This window comes from Leuciscus leuciscus (genome assembly GCF_965113295.1).
Source record: "Leuciscus leuciscus genome assembly, chromosome: 15".
NCBI classification, from domain to species: Eukaryota; Metazoa; Chordata; class Actinopteri; order Cypriniformes; family Leuciscidae; genus Leuciscus; species Leuciscus leuciscus.
In genome coordinates, this window is record NC_138739.1 from 20,409,098 (window position 1) to 20,429,143 (window position 20,046).

The 20,046-nt window shown below is 36.2% G+C and overlaps 2 protein-coding genes and 2 long non-coding RNA genes across 4 annotated transcripts in view; 3 read left to right on the forward strand and 1 right to left on the reverse strand.

Moving 5' to 3' along the window:
* The window catches only part of LOC309475585 (uncharacterized protein), a 518,877-nt gene that overhangs the window by 395,031 nt on the left and 103,800 nt on the right, over positions 1-20,046 (forward strand). Inside the window, exons 90-92 of the mRNA XM_082138403.1 lie at positions 3,338-3,508; positions 3,984-4,157; positions 4,929-5,102. Of these exons, the coding sequence (XP_081994529.1) occupies positions 3,338-3,508; positions 3,984-4,157; positions 4,929-5,102 (519 nt within the window). The remainder of the gene's footprint in view (positions 1-3,337; positions 3,509-3,983; positions 4,158-4,928; positions 5,103-20,046) is intronic.
* LOC309475587 (uncharacterized protein) overlaps positions 1-20,046 on the forward strand; it is a 454,091-nt gene that overhangs the window by 33,539 nt on the left and 400,506 nt on the right. The window lies entirely within an intron of this gene.
* The window catches only part of LOC309475692, a 115,356-nt gene continuing 105,325 nt past the window's right edge, over positions 10,016-20,046 (reverse strand). The window contains exon 2 of the long non-coding RNA XR_014197772.1: positions 10,016-11,438. This is a non-coding gene — a long non-coding RNA (uncharacterized lncRNA). The remainder of the gene's footprint in view (positions 11,439-20,046) is intronic.
* On the forward strand, positions 16,145-18,449 carry LOC309475684. Its single transcript, XR_014197756.1, has 4 exons — positions 16,145-16,688; positions 16,785-17,223; positions 17,818-17,942; positions 18,320-18,449. It is a non-coding gene; the product is annotated as an uncharacterized lncRNA (long non-coding RNA).

Here is a 20,046-nt window from a genome sequence, read left to right on the forward strand (position 1 = left end):
TACAACCAGGGTGCGATTTGTGAATAAAGCAGAAGGGGGGTGGTTTTGAAGAAGTGTTTTTTGAAGTGTCAAGAAGGTGGGTATTTCGTGCTGCTGTTTAACTAAATAAGATTTTTAGAATAAACATGAACTTAAATGAAACAATATCGCAACATGTTAAAATCTACCCGAAAATACTCTTTATATAAGGGACAAGTGGATAAGGGAAGGAGACTTAAATATTTCAAATGAGGACTGGGGGAGAATTTGTAGAGCCACAGTGGCAATCCACAAGTTCAGCCACATGGAGAGAATTCTGTTGGAAAAATGTTATTAGGTTTTTTATTTCACCATCACAGAATAAACATCAAGGGAAGGGTACTAGCTGCTGGAGATCATGCGGGGAAATGGAAGCGAACCATTATCACATTTTTTGGGAGTGTCAGAAATTGAATCAGTACTGGCTAGAGATTAAAGAAGCTGTGAATGCTGTCTTTGGGGTAGATATTGACTTTACTTGTGAATTTTTATACTTGGGTAATATCCCCTCAGAGAGGTGGAACAGAAAGGATAAGAAGTTATTGTTAATTCTCCTAGCAGCTAGAAAAAAGTAATTACCAGAAAATGGTTAAAACCAGAGTCACCCACGGTGAAGGAGTGGATCGATATAACACACAATATATATGTGATGGAAAAATTATCTTTCTCCTTAAAGCGACACTATGTAACTTTTCAACCTTCATAATATATTTCCAAGATCCTTGTGATGGTACATCGACTTACAATAGGTTGAATGACACGTCTGCCATAGCCTGACAGGGTCTGTATCGCTTTTACTGGCACTATGTAACTTCGGTGTTCGGGTAGTAACCAGAGCTCAAAAAGAACTACAAAATTCGACTGCTTTACGGCATACGTCACTTCCCCCACCACTTCGTCAAATTTAGACGTGAGAGGCCAACCAGCGTTTGTTTTCGGCTTTCGTGCGTATGTTTTTGTCATGGGGGTTGTTTACACCTGGCCACTTCATGCATTTTCTCAGATCGGATAGCTATCCGATCGTGAACAGTCCAGGTTTAAATGCCCTCCGAAACGCATTTGAGACGGATTTGAATCCGATCCCTCAAACCACTTCAGGAGGAGATCTGAGACGCATTCCAGACGAAACTGGACAAGTGTAAATGCATATGGTTTTTGAAACCACATATGTAAATTGTACTCCTCCCAAAAATGCTAAAAAAATAAATAAAAAAAAACGTGTGAGAGCGTGTTATAGGCTATATGTTATATCCAGATATGACGACGCGCTGGAACACGCATCACCGCAGATGAGCAACTGCATCAAGCCAACCTGCAAACTATAGCAAATCAAAGTGAAAGTAAGTCGCAGACGCTTAACACACAATCTTCATCAGTAAAAGTAAAGAAACGAAATGATCTTACCAGGGCTGTTACTGCTCTCTCTTATTGCGGTCTTTGATTTTGAAATTTTAGCTGATGATCTATAAAATGCAGCTCATATCTGTTGCTTTCGGTGACGTGCACTCCATTAAATCTGCATATAGCGCGAGAATTGAAGATCGAATTTAAATCCGTTTTGCAAAAATACATTTATGTGACCAGGTGTAAATGGAATCGTTTTGATAAATCAGATAGCTATGCCTCACGAATTAGTTTGCCAGCTGAACTCAGGTGTTGTGAGGTGTATTTATCACGTAGTCCTGAGGGATATCAGACGACGCTGTTGACGTTGATTCCTGCGATTATCATGAGAACAGCTTTCAATATCTCACATAATAGCATTCAATAGCTCAGGACATAAATAAGCCTAACGTAGAGGTTGTAAATAGTGTAAACGAGCACAATTTGCAAACTATTATGATAAATTGCAATAATCATGTCTAATGACATCATAACGGCCAATGTTATGAAATAATGCGACGTACATTTAACTTAATTGATGTTATCTGGCATTTTGTAATGTTTACATTCCAATAAAAACAACACAAATTAAATTATACAGTAGGCCTAGACTATAGACCAGTGGTTCTCAACCTCTCCTGCAGGGACCCCCTGACAGGCCATGTTTCTGTTTTAACCCTGAAATGGCACACCTGATTCAATTAATTAAAGGCTTAATGAGTAGTTGACTAATTGATTAATTGACTAATTCCTACTCTTCCTACTCTAATAACTACTCATTAATTGAATCAGGTGTGCCATTTCAGGGTTAAAACAGAAACATGGCCTGTCAGGGGGTCCCTGCAGGAGAGGTTGAGAACCACTGCTATAGACTATTTACTTGTGATTTAGCTGCAATCATGTAAAAACGTTATAATATAATATATTTACGACAGTGCAAGTATTCCACAGCGACTCTAGGGGTCGCTGTTTGACAAAAACACAATTTCTACTTAGTGTGGCTTTAAGAGCATTAAGGGAAGACTTCCTCCAAATATGGAGTAAATGGATTGATTATATTAAACCAGTACGCCCAGATTTCTTTTAAAAGGTGTTTATTTTATTTCATCTTTATTTTGGAATATGGCAACTTTCTGTAAAAAATAGCTCCCCATGTTTTGTTGTATATAGTTTCTGTAAATAGGAGGAAACAAAGCAATGGTAACATTTGTGAAACTTGACTCCAGGCCTGAGAGAATACACTCTGTATTGATAACTGTTTTATTTATATTTGTATGTTTACATATATATATTTGCAGATATTTTTTTTGTTTATTATGATCAGTATTAATACTGTTTTGAAGGCTTGCATATTGTATTTCTCCTTGAAAAATGAAAAAAAAAATTACAAAAATAAAATAAAATAAAAATATCGCAACATGTTGACCAAAAAAAAAAAAAAACACAATATATATATATATATATATATATATATATATATATATATATATATATATATGATCTGTTTTTACATTGAGAGCGATTTACATTTTATTAGAGTGAAATTTTGTCCTTTCCTCGGACCAGACAGAGTTGTCAGTGAATCTTCCTATTGTAAAGTCATTCAATGTGTAACCAAACCGATCCATCGTGCAGTGAACACAGCAGCAACTGAATGTTACCCCAGATAGTCGTGTAGTGTGGAAAGAACAGTGATCTGATCACTTTAAAAATCATGCCGTGTGAACTCCGCAATCCATTACTAACAGACTTGAGGAAAGGCCCTTCATGAAGGGATTCAGTTGTTCACTTTCATTTCAAACGTTCCTACAAATGGTGTCTCCTCTGCCATTGAAGGGTGCAAAAAAAACTGTTTGAAAATTGTCCTTTATTTGTTATGAAGATGCTATAACTTTGCAGAATGAATATTTTCTTTTTCTCATTTCTCCAAATGTAGGTTAAGAGACTGTATGACAGATGAAGGTTGTTCTGCTGTGACTTCAGCTCTGAAATCAAACCCATCACACCTGAGAGAGCTGGACCTGAGCGGGAATAAACTAGGAGACTCTGGAGTGAAAAACCTCAGTGATCTACTGATGAACCCACAGTGCAAACTGGAGAAACTATTGTTAGTAACATTATACTGTACAGCAGTTACTGTGAGATTACAGTTCACTGTTTATTTTAAGACAACAGGACTCGAGTAATAGTGTTTATAGCTCTGAGTCTGCACCTTCTGTTACACTTTGTTTTAAATGTTTTCTAACTAGTAAGTAATACATCTTAGTGTACCAGTGTATATATAATAATTTTTCTCACAACCTCATTTTCATACACATAAAATTCAATATGGACCTGAATAAGGTCTATTGTGTAACAGTTAAAGAATTTGTGCACAGTGTACTAATTGTGTAAATGTTGTTCTGCAGAAATCTGATACGATAAAGAGTAAAGAAAACAGACAAAATATATTGTTGAAAAATAATAGAGAAGAATCGACATCTTCCACAGAACTAGTGTGACAGCCTTAAAAACAGAGTATCAGAAATTAAACTAGTGTCTGATGTAGCTCTTCAGTTAGTCTTTTCTCTTTCTGTCTTCAGTCTGTGGGAATGCAGTATTACAGAGGAACAGTGTCTCATCCTGACTTCAGCTCTGAAATCAAACCCATCACACCTGAGAGCGCTGGACCTCAGTGTAAATGAAATAAGAAACACAGGAGTGAATCACTTATGTGACGTACTGAAGGATTCACACTGTAAACTGGAGATATTGGGGTCAGTAACATTCACATACATCAATCATAATTCTTAAAATCACTTCTACAGTTTAAATCAAGACACTGAGTCTAGTGTCTTAGTGTCCTGAGTTTTTTGGTGAATTCCAACTGTAAGTGAGCATCCTTATGCCCTTCTCACTCTGATAGTCCTTGAAATGGGACTTTAAGGGCATCAGGGCTTTTGTGTGTCATAATGAAGCTGTTTGGAACACACTTGTTGAAGAAAAAGACAATGTAATTTCCTCATTATCTTCACTTGGAATGTTACCATGACAACGCAGTATGGCGTCCAGAAGCCCTTTAGCTTACAGTAATATATGATTGTTGCAAATAAATATACATTTTATAATTAAGCTTTTAAAATATGCTTTGTGTGTGTGTGTGTGTGTGTGTGTGTTGTACGTGCGTTGCTGCGTTCCCTCTTTTCTCTCAAATTTTTATCATATGTTAACTCAAACTCTCCTGTCATCTGTCTTTTAAATGAATCACGAGGACTCGTCACCCTGGGTCACATGACCATAAATTATAAAAGTGTAATGTAAATTAAAAAGTGACCACAATGCATGTACCCTTTGTTAACAGACTTGTGGAAAGGCACTTCAGGAAGGGATTTAGTTGTTCACTTTAGTTTTGAACGTCCCTACAGATCGTGTCTCCTCTGCCATTGAAGGGCGCAGAAAAAGCAGTTTGGAATTTGTCCTTTATTGTTATTGAGATGCTATAACTTTGCAAAATGAAGATTTTCTTTTTCTCATTTCTCCAAATGTAGATTATGCTGCTGTAAAATGACAGATGAAGATTATTCTGCTGTGACTTCAGCTCTGAAATCAAACCCATCACACCTGAGAGATCTGAACCTGAGTTGGAATAAACTAGGAGACTCTGGAGTGAAAAACCTCAGTGATCTACTGATGAACCCACTATTCAAGCTGGAAAAACTAGAGTTAGTAACATTATCCTGTACAGCAGTGACTGTGAGATTACAGTTTATTTTAAAGGTCCCATATTTTACACCTTTCTGAAGTTTTATTTTAGGTTTTGATGTCCTTAAGAATATATATTTGCTGTATAAGTACCAAAAAAATCTCGATATATATTTTACAGCTCCTTTCTCAGGAGCTCTGCCAAGAACAGGTCGATTTTGGCCTGTCTAATTAATATTCATCAGCCTCTCTTCTGATTGGCCTGTTGTTTTCTGAGTGACTCACCATTGGTGGGGGTGGTGACTGAGTAGTTCTGACATCACATTTATACAGAAGTCACAACAGCTTGTGAAAAGGCACAGCTACTTTATGCAGGCTGTGTCCATTTGTCTGTGGATCGACTGTTTCAAAGCCCCTAGACCTCCGTTATCATGAAAAAAGCCAGGAAATTTCAGTTCTGACAATATGGGACCTTTAAGACAACAGGACTCAAGTAATAGTGTTTATAGCTCTGCACCTTCCGTTACACTTTATTTTAAATGTCTTTTAACTAATAAATCTTAGTACTATATTTTAAACATTTTTCTAAAAGCCTAATTTTCATCCACATAAAATCAAATATTTCATCTAACCTGACTAAGGTCTATTGTGTTAAATTTGAAGAATGTACTGATTGTGTAAATGTAGAAAAGAAATCTACTGCTACGATAAATAGTAAAGAAAAGAGACATAAAAGAAATAAAAAGAAAAATGAAAGATAATAAACAACATCTTCCAGCACACAGAACTAGTGTGACAGTTGAAAACAGAGTATGGGAATTAAACTGAGTGTCTGATGTGGAACTTCAGTTAGGTGGTTCACATTTATCCAAGTCATTGTCTTTTCTCTTTCTGGCTTCAGTCTGCATAATTGCAGTATTACAGAGAAACAGTGTCTCATCCTGACTTCAGCTCTGGAATCAAACCCATCACACCTGAGAGAGCTGAACCTCAGTGTGAATAAAATAGAAAACACAGGAATGAATCACTTATGTGACGTACTGAAGGATTCACACTGCAAACTGGAGAGATTGAGGTCAGTAACATTCACATACAACAGTGGTTCTCAAACTTCTCTAATGGACATAAACCACATTTGGGATATCATATTTTGTCTAATACCAATATGCCTGTAGTTCAGTTAATGAATCACGTGCTTATGAGACCCACATCAGTTATTTGATTCTTTCCTTTTGCAGATCTGTGGAATCTAATAACACACACACACACACACACACACACACACACACACACACACACACACACACACACACTACAATAGTAAGTTTTGAAAGCCAAATAAATACATTTATACATCTGTAGTAATTCAGTCTATTGCAAAACTCTTCCCATCTGTTTAGAGGTGCTTGACGTGCTCTGTCTGGTTTAAAGATCAATAGGTGCTCAACACCCCGTATATCCAGGCCTGGTTGTGCTTTGTACCACCTGAGATGAAAACAACTAAAAGAATCAACATTTTTAAAGCTACACTATACACATTTGTAAAAAAAAAAATTATAACATGTTATTAATCTGAGAGTTTAGATAAAACAGATCAGTCTTCCAAACCGTGGCTGTACTCAAATACACTTTGATAAACCTGTAATATTGAACTGTATTTTAGATTTGTTTGTATGGATTTCATGGGAAATTACTTGCATCATACACACTTACACAGAGAAAAGTAACTCCAGTAGTTAGTTTTATTTTTCACCACTAGAGGGACAAAAGTGTAGCGTAGTGATAAAGAGATACTCTACCCAAAACTGAAAGTTTCATCATTTACATTCTTTAATGCCATCTCAGATGTATATGAGTTTATTCAGATGAACAAGATTTTTAGATAAATAATCTGACTCTATGTACTGGACCTCCAAAGATGACGCTTCATAAATCACACAAAGCACACATAACGGTTATCCATTATGGATAGTTGATAAACGACCCCAGTTGATAAAAAGAAAAAAAACAATAGGTGTTTGTGAGAGAAATAAAATAAACAATAAACCATCATATCAATAAACCAACTGTAACCTTGTGTGGAGGATCTCTTTAACAAACACTTCAACCGTTTAAACCAAGACACTTTATTCTCTTTCTCTCCTGAAAAGACTGTTTACAGTGAAACATATTTCACCTTAGTCATGTGTTTTGTGATCTGGTGAAAGTAAGATGATCTCTGTCTGTTTGTCTCTTTCTAGCCTAAATGACTGTGGCATTACAGATGTTTCTGCTTTAACTCAGTCTTTGACAAACTCAAAAGCACTGCAGTTTTTAAAAGAGCTTGATCTGAGCGACAATATGATCATAGACTCAAAGCAGCAGCTCAGAGACGTGATACGAGACTCAAACTGTGCACTGAGGTGAGTAAACATCACTGTGATGTTAAAGATACTTTCATTTATCTCTGACAGTCTTTAAATATTTGTGAACGGAAAAAATTATTACGTTTTATTGAAACAATGAGGGCAAAATTGAAATGAATTGAAAACCAGTTAAGCACAAGCTAATTCAAAACCATTGGTCAATCACTGTCACCTGCCAAGAAAGTTCAGACTTCAGAAAAATCATGGATGGATCTGATTGTGAAAAACTGTAATGCTCTCTACCATGATGTGCTACCAAACTTCTAGGTTAAGTTTAGGATTTAGGGTAGGTTAGGGGTTAGTAGATTTGTTTCATCATTGTGTAGGCAATCAGTAAAAATGATCCTCGTCCACAGTGATCCATGAAAACGACTAAAAATCTGTATCATGCAGGCTAGACAAGTAGTTGGCGATGTCACTTCGTAAAGAAAGAGTGCGCACCTGCGCAAATACGCATTCAAATGCACATACCTATAAACTAAACGTGTAATATGCATGTGCACGCCGTCACCGTATTCAAGTTTTTGAAGTTTACACAGAGATGATAATGATATAATTTTCAAAAACTTGCACTCTGAAACCTATTTGAAAGTTTGTGCTGTCAGGCCACCAAAATGCTGTGTCATGTAAATAAATGCCAAGATGGCACTGAAGGTTTTCTGTTTTCAGTTGAAAACTGTGTCGTGTAAATTGCCCTAAGTTAATAACTACACTGTAAAGAAAAGTTGCTGCCTTAAATTAAGTACACTCAACTTGGATGTTTAATTCATTTAAACTTAAATTACATTAAACTGAGTTTAAAAAATGAGTTGAATCTTGTATAACTTTATAAAAAGTAAAGATAAGTTAAAGCAATTGTTGATACTTTATTGATCCTTTACCAGAAATGACATTGTCACGGCAGCTTCAACACACAAAGACACAGCACCACACTTAACAAATAAGTCACTTCCGACTCTGTACCGACCTACAATTAAAAAAGAAATACATAACATAAATAAATGGTCTACTAAGTCTCATCTATATACCATACGACTACCAGTAGTCGTTGATGAAATGTATTGAATATTCAGTAGCTGATGAATATTCAGGGTGTTTTCACATATAGTTTGTTTTAAAAGAACCAAGCCCAGTTCACTTAAAGTGAACCAGAAAGCGAACCAGCCGAAAGTGACCTCAGTCCTTTTGGTGTTCACAATATAATGGACTCAAAAGAGAATCCGGTTTCTTTTTTGATCCTCTTCTGCATTGAAGTGATCTCAGACCTTTCTTGTTCACACCACAACCTCAAAAGAACTCCGATCCCAGCTCTCTGTGCACTTTGTATGTGCACACTTCCACTTTCGACAACATCTGTCAGACAAGCACAAGCAATGCACCCAAAATCTTTTACAGTGTAATGATTTTTACAACAGAAATGAATCAACCTTGAACTTACTTAAACTGGACAATGACTTTCTTCTAGAGCTGCTGTACAGACAAAAAATCTGTTCCATTAATTTCCTGTTATCTCTGTAAAGCTGCTTTGTAAAAATCTGTATTGTAAAAAGCGCTGTATAAATGAAGGTGACTGGGCTTGACATGACCTATGAAATCTCTAGAATCAGCTGGGGGGCGGGGTTTGTACTTTAGTGGTTTCTGGAGAAAAAAAAAACTAAGGAACAAACAACTTTATTGAACAATAGCTTTATTCAGCTCACAGCCGCCCAGCCTCACATGATCAATGTCTCTGTCTCTTGTGTTTCTACTTTCACAAGCATCACGTCACATTGCTTTAGGCTTTCTTTACTTTATAAACTCTAAGAAACGAGTGAGGATCTGATGTCTGTACAACTTAATCTAAAATTATAATTCTATATTAAAATATAAACTCTGTTCTCAACTGACAATATCAGTTTTATATCTTTAAAATGAACAGGGATTTTGGTGAGATTTGCTGAGACCATTTAAAACCTACATCTTATGAATTTAAAGTGATTATACAGAAATGCATGTTTTTAATAGCAAATTTAAACTGCTTCAAACCACACTGCCTCGACAAATGTAAAGTTTATCATAGTAGCTCTTATGTATTATTATTTAAAATGACTGCTAATGTAAACAGCATTATTAGAAATATACATGTACACATAAGTGATATTGAATGATTATTGTTGGTTTAGTACTCTTACAAATGATAGTTTTATTTTATTTACAGGTGAAATGGATTGAGAAGATCTTGGTCAGAGCTGAGATGAAGCAAGAATAAAGAATATAATCATGATGATATTGGAATTAAACCCATCCATATTGAAGCAATTAAAATATTGCTAATCATAACTGTCATTGCCAAATTTAGCACTCAAATGTATCAAGTGATATTGAACGTTAAATTGTTGTGGGCTACATGATTTCTTTATGCCTTATTGTCATTTTTCATTTGTGGACATTTTCAGGGATTAATCCGGAATTCTGGTTATTTCGGCCTAAAATCATAACCCACATGACATGTGAATCATGCAGATCAGTAATACTTTTTTTTTTGGGGGGGGGGGGGGGGGGGATTGGTGGGTTGATCACTGCCCTTTCATCGTAAACACGCTATGCGATATGGGATAATATTAAACCATTTGTCTGTGATGTTTTTTCGCTATTCGCAATCAGAGAGTGAGAGAGAGTGAGTCCCTAGTGATAGTAATGGCCGAGAGATCTAAACAAAAGTTTAGTCTGGTTACACTTTTGTCTGTGATATTAATCTAATTTTATTTTTGATTTTAGCTTCCAAGGATTATAAAAAGAAGATATTTGAGGTAAAACTTTTAAAAACTAGCCACGTTCTGTCTAGCACAACTTCCTTCCCTTCACAGCGCATTCCTTCCTCTCTAAAACCCAAACTTCACGTCAGAATCAGCACAATCTGTGATTGCTGTAAACTAATACCACGCGAGAGACGCTGTTTTCAACTTCAAGGTGACTCGTGTGTGTGTGTGTGTGTGTGTGTGTGTGTGTGTGTGTGTGTGTGTGTGTGTGTGCGCGCGCTCCGAAACGGACCGCAAAAGACAAGCAAATTATACAAAAATAAATTACGATTTTTTTAGGAAAATCTCGATTCAGGATTTTATCCCGTTTGTTTTTCATGTTGATTTTACTATTTTGCCAGTGACCAACAGCCAAACTAATTTCTCTATTTTAAAAGCCTTACAAGGAAACAAAATATTTTAAAAAAATTAAAGATAAAAAAGAATGGCAGACATTCAGACAGAGTTATTCTTTTCTTTGTAAACAACGTAAACAACGATTTACATTTATATAGGCCTATATACACAACATAATATACAAATGTATATAGGCTACAGTGTTGTTCAGTTACAGTAGGTGTGTTCAACAGTAGCATTCAATGCATCCCAGACTGAAGTGAAGTTCCGCCTACTTGCCTGTCAATCATCCACTGAGCTGAAACAAATGAACTTTGCCAGTTACATGCAGCTTTTAATGAAAATAACCTGTACAGAAAACTCTGAGAAGCATATACATACAAAACTACTTCTCCCGATTATCCTGATTCAAAAATCACGATTGTTTAGATTAAAATCCAAGTAAATCTATAAAAAATGCTGCACTTTACCAAACCTCTTTCTAGAGACCTTGGCATTAGTGTGTATTATTAGTATGTGGCTATTTTTACAAACTTACATTTAGATGTTGTATCGCTGATTCAGTTAATGACAAATAATCTTGTTAATTTGTTTAAAGCAGAATAAGGTTCTTCCTCTTCATCAGTTTTTCTTTTCATCAGATAACTCTGTCATAGCAACAACGTAATCACTACATTCTATGAATCTAATGCACTTTACTTCTTTATCCACTCATGGTTTTCATTTAGTTTTGTTAGTTACTGTTGTCTGTCTTTTTCTTAATAAAATTCCTTTTATTGCACCAGTGTCTTCCTTGTGTTGATAATGCAGTCAGACGCTCTACAAGTTATCCACTATCTCAATCCTTTAGATTGGCCAACTGACAAACTCCCTCCAGTTTATGTTCATTTATTCTGCAATCCTCCTTGATTGTTCTTAGTTGTAAGTTAAGTTAATGCAAGTTAAGGTGAAATTCCTCAACTGGAGCCCTGAGGTAAGTTATAACTGTTCATTGTGCTGAACTATAATCTCTTGATTTGCATTAAATGCACGTTTATGAAGGCAAATATTCCGCCTCAGATGTTTCTCCTCTGGACAGTTGGTGGTCAAACTGAGCTAAACATGTCTTCAAGACTGAAGTTACCACTGTAAGTCTCTCAGTTGTAAATGTAAAATTGCTTGTTATACTAAATGATAGTAATAACAAAATAAAAATTTCTGAAGCCAAGTGGCTTTCAAAAATGTATTGAAATGGGATTTATAAAAAAAAAAATTCTACACAGTTCAAACAGCAACAGGTTCCGCCTTTTTTTTTTTTTTAAACAAAGATTTTATGAAAGCTATTGCTTCAGATGAGATTGAAAATATTTGAGAATAAATGGAATTGACAGTAAATACGAGAGCTGTTCATTAAAATGTAAGTATCAAACAATAAACTGTTATAAATATAAATTTTAGAATATAAAGTTTTAATTTATCTATCACTGTCATTAACCGATTCAGTTGAGGTTAGTGACTTTCTATAAAACATGTTAAGACACAGACTTTTATTATCAGTGTTGTTGAGGTGTTGTGATGGTTTGGGGGATCTTTTGGTTAGATTTTTGTTCAGGTTTGTGCTTTTATTTTCAAGTCTTTGGTCTCCTTCCCTGTTTTTTTTTTTACATAGCATATAGGAAATTTACCTTATTGGGTAGGCTAAATGTCTGCGTTTCAATTAACTGTTTTACACAAAAAAAATTAAAATGGCATTACATGCATTTTGTAAAAGATGCATTGCTACAGAAATTACAATACAATACAATGCGCCACTGACTTTAAACTAGTTTTTTCCTGTCAGTTAGAAAACAAAATTGTTTTCTAAACCTGCAAAATAGCACCAGGGAACGTTTGCGCCGGAACACGCCTCCTCTTTGCGCTGAACCGCCCCCGGGAGCGCAAATGCATTTGCTAGTTTACCGACGTGCGTCTGTGGAGGGAAAAGTCCGCTGTGCGCGGGTGCAAAATAGGAATGATACATGCGTCGGTGTACAAAGTAAATTGCACTGGGTGCAAGATAGGGCCCAGAGACTCTTTATTACTTTTTCTTTTTTCAACCTAAGGAATTTAAACGGAGTCAAAACGCCCGAGAAAAGAAGTATTGCAGACGTGAAGTAGGCCTAGTCTATAGTTGATGGTGCAGAATCTCTCTTTCCCTTTTCTCTAGATGTCTTCAAAAAGAAAAGAAAACACATTTTACAGTAGGCTATAGGCTTCTTTTCTCAACAGCGATCAGACATTAAAAGTGCTTCAAAGACTTCTGGATCATTCTCTTCTTGGTGAGCAAGATTGTTGCATTGAAAGTAAGTTTAACTTTAATTACAGTTATTTTGGGATTTTATTTGTGTAAGAGTGATGCAAATTCGAATTTACAGTCAGCTTGTAGATTTGTTGTAGAAGATGATGCAGCCAGAAATGACGCGAACAAACTTTTGAAGGACACGTTAAAAAGACGGGCTTATGTCAGTGATTGATATGATGAGTGTTGATAAGCAAGCGCTGCTCTTCTCTATCTTGTGCTCTCGTGGTGCTGAGGGTAATGACTGAGATTCAGTTTGACCAATGTTTGAGTTACGTACATGACCGACCAACGGTGGTGTGCGAGAAGGCGGGACCTAAAGCGATGCAAAAACAGCAACTGGAGAAAGCAAAAGCCGAATCCCGGACATTTTGGTTGATCTAGAAATCCCTGCCAGACAGACGCATTTTTTAGATCCAAAAAGAGGACATGTCTGGGAAAAAAGAGGAGTATGGTCAACCTAATTTAGTCAAATAGACATTGTGATAAATCACACATCACCAGTTTAAGTGTATTTTTGGGGGTAAAGTTGGTTGTGCATGTGTGCGTTTGGTGATATAAACACAAGAGGGCGCTGACGGCCTATACTATTCTGTGCATCATTTGTGGACACAAGCCTCTGCTTATAGGAACACTCCACCGTTTTTTAAAATAGGGCTTATTCACTTTCTTTCCTACATTTAGATAGGTGGGCAAATGCATTTTTGTCTCAGTGCATGCATTGTTTTAGTTTGACAGGGTCGGCGCTAGCTTAGCTTAGCACAATGAATGGAATCCTTTGTTGCCAGCTAGCATGTCCTGAGTAAAAGTGATATAAAAAATAAAATAAAAAACACCTAATTACTTCTTGTGGCCTGCGTATTCACAACAAGTACAAATAGTGATGCAGATTAACACTAGGCGATTTCCTAGGCAGATATTGACTTATATATTAAGGACTATATTAGGGGGAAGCACAGGCGAAGCACTGCTACTTGGGCGTGATATCTCTGCGCCCAAGTAGCAGTGCTTCACCTGTGCTTCCCCCTAATATAGTCCCAAGTCAATATCTGCATAGGAAATCGTCTAGTGTTAATCTGCATCGCTATTTGTACTTGTTGTGAATACGCAGGCCACAAGAAGTAATTAGGTGGGTTTTTTTTTTTTTTTTATATCACTTTTACTCAGGACATGCTAGCTGGCAACAAAGGATTCCATTCATTATGCTAAGCTAAGCTAGCGCCGACCCTGTCAAACTAAAACAATGCATGCACTGAGACAAAAATGCATTTGCCCACCTATCTAACTGTAGGAAAGAAGGTGAATAAGCCCTATTTCAAAAAACGGTGGAGTGTTCCTTTAAAGGGATGGTTCGGAGTAAATTCATCCTAGGGTCATTTGCACCATGACCTCGAGCCAACCACTCAGCCACTACAGTCAGTAGTAGCACTACTTTACACTAACTTTCACAGTCTACTATCTTGATTGTATGAGATAAATGTGACAACATTAGCCTATATTAAAGTTTTAAACACGCATAATGTTTATAATGTGCTTTTATGTTTAAGCTTAATGTAGCCTAGTAGTGTGTGTGTGTGTGTGTATAGCGTCTTAGTCATGCTGATTTTGGCCTGATATGACATAGTTTGCTTCTTCCTACTATATGCTGTTGAGTCACCACTGTAAAATCCAAATACGTTTTTCCGTTTGTGTTTGGACGGCACTGTTTGGCCTGGTGCAATAATAGGAATTTTGTTAAAATATACGAATGTGATTGCTAATTGTAGCGGCCCCTTGGATTTATTGATCAAGACGCAACGGGTGTCGATTTATTTCTTCCTCTCAACGAGCACCATGCACCACAAACACCATGAACACCGTGAAAACTACAGAATAAACAGAAGAAATACAAAATGCCTCTGTAGCTTCACAAATAATTTGCACATAAATCGTGTTCACATATTCATCATGTTTACACCCAATATAAATAATTATAACTAATAACCAATATGAAATGTGTTTTCTAAGCCTTTATGACAAATACAATATCACATGCTTCCTTTAAATGAAATAGCCTACAATACAATTGTTCACAGAAAGAATATATTGTTTTTATATTGATGACATGTGCACTTAACCCATAAACAAATTAAGTAATGACATTCTCTTTTCCTTAAACAAAATCTCTTCTGATAATAATACACACTCCACACATTTTCCTTCATACCTCATTCCGCTCTCCAAGGGCGCTAATCAAAGAGTTTTTGCCATCAGATAGCATGCTCTCTAGCTTGACAGTCGACACACCCTAACAGTTTGGAGCTCTTAGAAATAACATTTACGAACAATACAAGTTTTTACCGTTCTTCCGACGACGTGTGAGCACCACCAGAGAATGTCTAATAAGGGGAGAAGTTCCACTCTCAGTAAACTTCCGGCTTGTGAACTGGTTGCAGTTCCACTCTGGTTCCATATGAGGGCGCTCACAGGACGAGTGCAGAATGAATGGAGGTCTATGGAGCTATACCCCTCAAAATCTCAGGATATCATTTTTTTTCTAGTAATTTTAATGTTTTATTCGAAAGGAGATGCAAAGAAATTACACATTGCTGGGTGTTCGATTTTTTTTTTATAGTCACTTATTTGTTTTAAAAAGTCTTTTAAAATGTCAATGACGTCATACAAATCGTACGACCAGCTTTACCGCAATCCTTCAGTCACTTTGGTGCTTTCGCGCTCTGCACTTTCTTTTCTCTCGAGGCATCGACAACACAGCTGACACAGGTAAATACACGTGCTAGAAGAGTTTTTGTTTTGTTTGTTTCTGGTCCCGCTTCGGATGCCACGATGCCATCAAGCGGTATCTCTGGTCGTAATCAGCATAGATATCATATAATAAACGCTAGATGTCTCGTGTGCGCTGTTGGCCAATGGAGGTCGACGTCCGCACACGGCGGCCATCTTACCACAGGGTACTCGCTCACTCGTAACATGAGTCAATGCGTACGTTTACATTTTAATTACTGTTATACAGTGTTGGGTGTAATTAATTACCAAGTAATCTAAATAGTGCAATTTAATAAAGGGATTACTCTTAATTCTTCTATCATTTAAAGTAAAATCTGATGTACTTGCATTAGACTATATACATTTAGATAGACTATATTCTGTATATTTAACATACATTTTTAAAAGGTATATTTTATTTTTATGTAACCTTCTCCCTCTACACACGTTGGTCAATTCAAGAATAATTCATGCAATTGTATATTGTTTATAAGCATTAAAAGTGCAGTTTCTTGTCTCTCCTTGTATTTTTCAAGTGGTTGAGGTTGATATGGGATTTAGTAATTAGTAATAAGAAGACCAATACTTTCTAAAGATAGTCATTATTACATTAATCTAATTACACTGTTGAAGATGTCATTTGTAGTTAGCAATACAAGTAACTTACCCAACTGTTATAATATCAGAGGTGAAACTGGAAGAACAGTATGTTATTCAACCTCATTTTAATTTTCATGTAGGTGCAATCCTGCAGGCATTAAAAGAACATGGCAGCAGCTGAAAATTAAATATAAAAACATAATTCAATCAAGTAAGGCTTGAGCATGTCATGGGTGTAGGCTACCTGCCTTTACAAACATTTGACATATTAAATAACTAAATAGCATCCAGTGTCTAGCAGTGCAGCAGCATATTTGGCTGAGGGAATTCCTGGACGGACTTCAGAGCCAGTCACTCCCGAAGATCGAAGACCCTTCATAAAATGTAAGAGGTTTACATATGTGTTATTTTTTTATATAGGCTATTTTTGATATTTCCATTTATTTTACTTTGGGTTGGGTTTTTTGTTGGTCCCAACAGATTCTGATGGTAATATGTCTTTTGGAGCCTCCTGTCCCAACAGAACCCCAGGCAGTTGTAAGTAGCCTACTCGATACACCAGAAATTATGACAAATAGTGTTATAAAGTGTACTCAACCAAATGCTCCTCTTGCTGGTGTTGATCACCGGCAGATGTGAGGTGGGGTACTGCAGTCTTATTAAAAGCTTCATGTAAATGTTCATGCATATGTATTAGGCATTGGGGATGAAATAAAATGTTAATCAGCCTGTCTGTCAACATATAAGGTCAGAATAGCAGGAGTGTATCATTAATGTTTTTGCTGAACTATTACAGAACTCCCCCCAAGTTCACATTGGGAAAAAACTGGTCCAGTGTTGGCAGTCATTGCAGTCGTGATTGGGATCGCAATCTGTATTGGGATCAAGAAGGGTTGTATTAAAGTATCCCGGAGTAAGAGTAAGTAACATGAATTTAAAAGTGCAATTCAAGCATGAACATTTCTTTAAAACTAGCCTGTTTTATTAAATGATTATCATTGTAATAAATACTCCAGACTGATGGAAAAGTAATAGATACCACTGAAATACCTTTGGCTGAGGAAGATCCTGCTATTTTACTTGATCACATCTGCATCTGATATCTGAACTCTAAGTACAGATAGGACAGATTAATCAGTGTTTGGCTTCTGAATAATTTGTCTGTTTGTGTGTGTGATGTGACTTCATTCAGACATCAGACACCATTCCAAAGAAACACCATTACAAATATTAAAGTCCCTGTGAATTGACTTTATGAACCCAGTTTTCCTCTGTGTTGACAAGAATTGGAGTACAGGGTATCAGGTACCCATCCATCCATTTTCCAAACCACTTGTCCTACTGTATGTTAGGTAACAGGGATGCTTTAGCCTATCCCAGTGTCTTGGGCTGTAGGCAGGGAATCACCCTGGATGGATGGCCAGTCCATCACAGCACTCACACAGGCATTCACACTCACACCTAAGGGCAATTTACTATCTCCAATTGACCTGTCCTGTTTGTCTTTGGATAGAGGGGGAAACTAGAGCACCCATGCCAACACAGGGAGAAGATGCAAACCTCACAGAGAAAGAATGCCTGGATCAGGGACCCAATGCAGGCGACAATGCTACCCACTGAGCTATTGTCAAGTATATGGTATATTTCAACATTTTCGATTTATCATTATTTGTAATTGTATTATTTATTAAAAAGAGAAGCCATAGATTTTGACATATCATTGTGTGTTTCTCTTCTTGTTTCAACTGATCACCATCAGCTTGATTTCAAACAGAATATAATTTAACATGTTTCTGCATAATAAACTGGGGAAAGAAAGTATTTTAACATCAAAAATATTTCACACATTTCTTTTTTTTAAATCTCTTATGTACTAATTTTCCCATTTCAGTTAACCCTTAGAGACTGTAAAAAATGAAAAATAAACACCCACATTTGTAGCATTAGCATTGCATGTAGATCACTATTTCTCTGTCTCTTTTTAATGTCTGTGATTCTTTTGTGTTTTATTATAGATGGTGGTACAAATACAGAGCATGATGCAATGCTGTAATTGAGCAAAGATGCCCAGCAGCAGAAGATCAGAATCAGCACACATTAATAGTGTTTGAAAATCAAACATTTTGCACTGTAAAATGAGTTAAGTCAAGTCAAGTCAAGTTTATTTGTATAGCGCTTTTCACAATACAGATTGTATCAAAGCAGCTTCACAGTATTAAATTTAAATAATACAACAAAGTTTGTTTCAAGAGGAATTTATTGATTGATAAAATTAAATTAAATATCCCCAAAATATCCCCAACTGAGCAAGCCAAAGGCAACAGTGGCAAGGAACCGAAAAACTCCATCAAGTGACCTAATGGTGTCCTAAAACTCCATCAGGTGACCTAATAGAGAAAAAAAAAACCTTGGGAGAACCCAGGCTCAGAAAAGTTTCTTAATGAATAAATTTCTTAATTTCTTAAATTTAAGAAATTAAATTTCTTAATTTCTTAAAGTTTCTTAAACTTTAAGACTTTCATTGGTGTAGCATAAATAGACAACTTTAATTTATTATAAAGAAAAAATTACATTAGTGTTCTCTGACAAGCATGTTGCATGTTTCTTGTGCAAAGTTTCTTGTGGGAACGCAACACAAAACTTTTGTGAGTGAACGCAAAATCTTTTTTTTTTTTTAAATTTTTTTTAAATTTTTTCAACCACTGTGTTCTTTTAAGGGGTTCGTAACAGGTTACGTTAACCAAATATATCCTATCATTGACTAGATTTTTCAGACACTGCTAAAAAAAAAAAATCTAAGTCATACTCTCTGTTTCAAATAGAACCCTAAGTCCTCGCGATCTTCCGTCCAAACTTTCATGACGTAATGTCGCTTTCTATCAGGTAGAAGTCTACTACAGAGCTTGGCGAAAGTGCGCATCAAGGGCGCATATGGGCCACAAAGGGGGTGCATGTGAGCACCCTTCTGACACCCTAAGGTCTTGTTAGGAACATATCTTCATATCTGTTCTCTTTATAAATAAATAAATAAATTCATAGTCTAGCATATGCTTATCCTCAGCCTGTTGAAATTGTAATACAGTGGTGCCTTCGACTATGGCTGTACGTGCTGTGCGTACCATGAGCACTCCAACTGACCTGAGAAACATTTTACCTGAGAATATTTCAGCAAATATGATGTGTGTCCAGTCTTTATATCAGCTGTTCATAATTAGGGTACGTTTACACGACAATGATGTACTATATACAGTGATTTTTTCATTTGCGCTTTTCACGTACAGATGACAACATTGTCAAAATAATCCCTGTTCACACAGATCCAAAAAAAGAAATAGACTAAAAATGCTGTATTATGCTGCCGGGCCAGTAGTTGGCGATCTCACTTTGTAGAGAAACACTACATCTATAGACTGAAAGCGTAATATGCATGCGCATGACGTCAGTTTTCACAAATTCACATTTTTGTAGTTTACATGGAGACGATATCGGTATTGTTTTCAAAAACTTGTTTTCAGCCCCCCAAAACACTGTTGTCATGTAAATAAACACACCAAAACAAGTTTTTTTGTTTTTAGTTGAAAACAGTGCCATGTAAATTACCCCTTAGTGATGATATTTAATCATTCATTCTGTTTAATTGGTCAAATGGGTTTTCAAAATGATCTGAATTCATTTGTGATTCAGTTTAATTTGTTTGGACTGCTTTCTCACTGAATGGTTCTCTAGAATGTAATTGTATGCT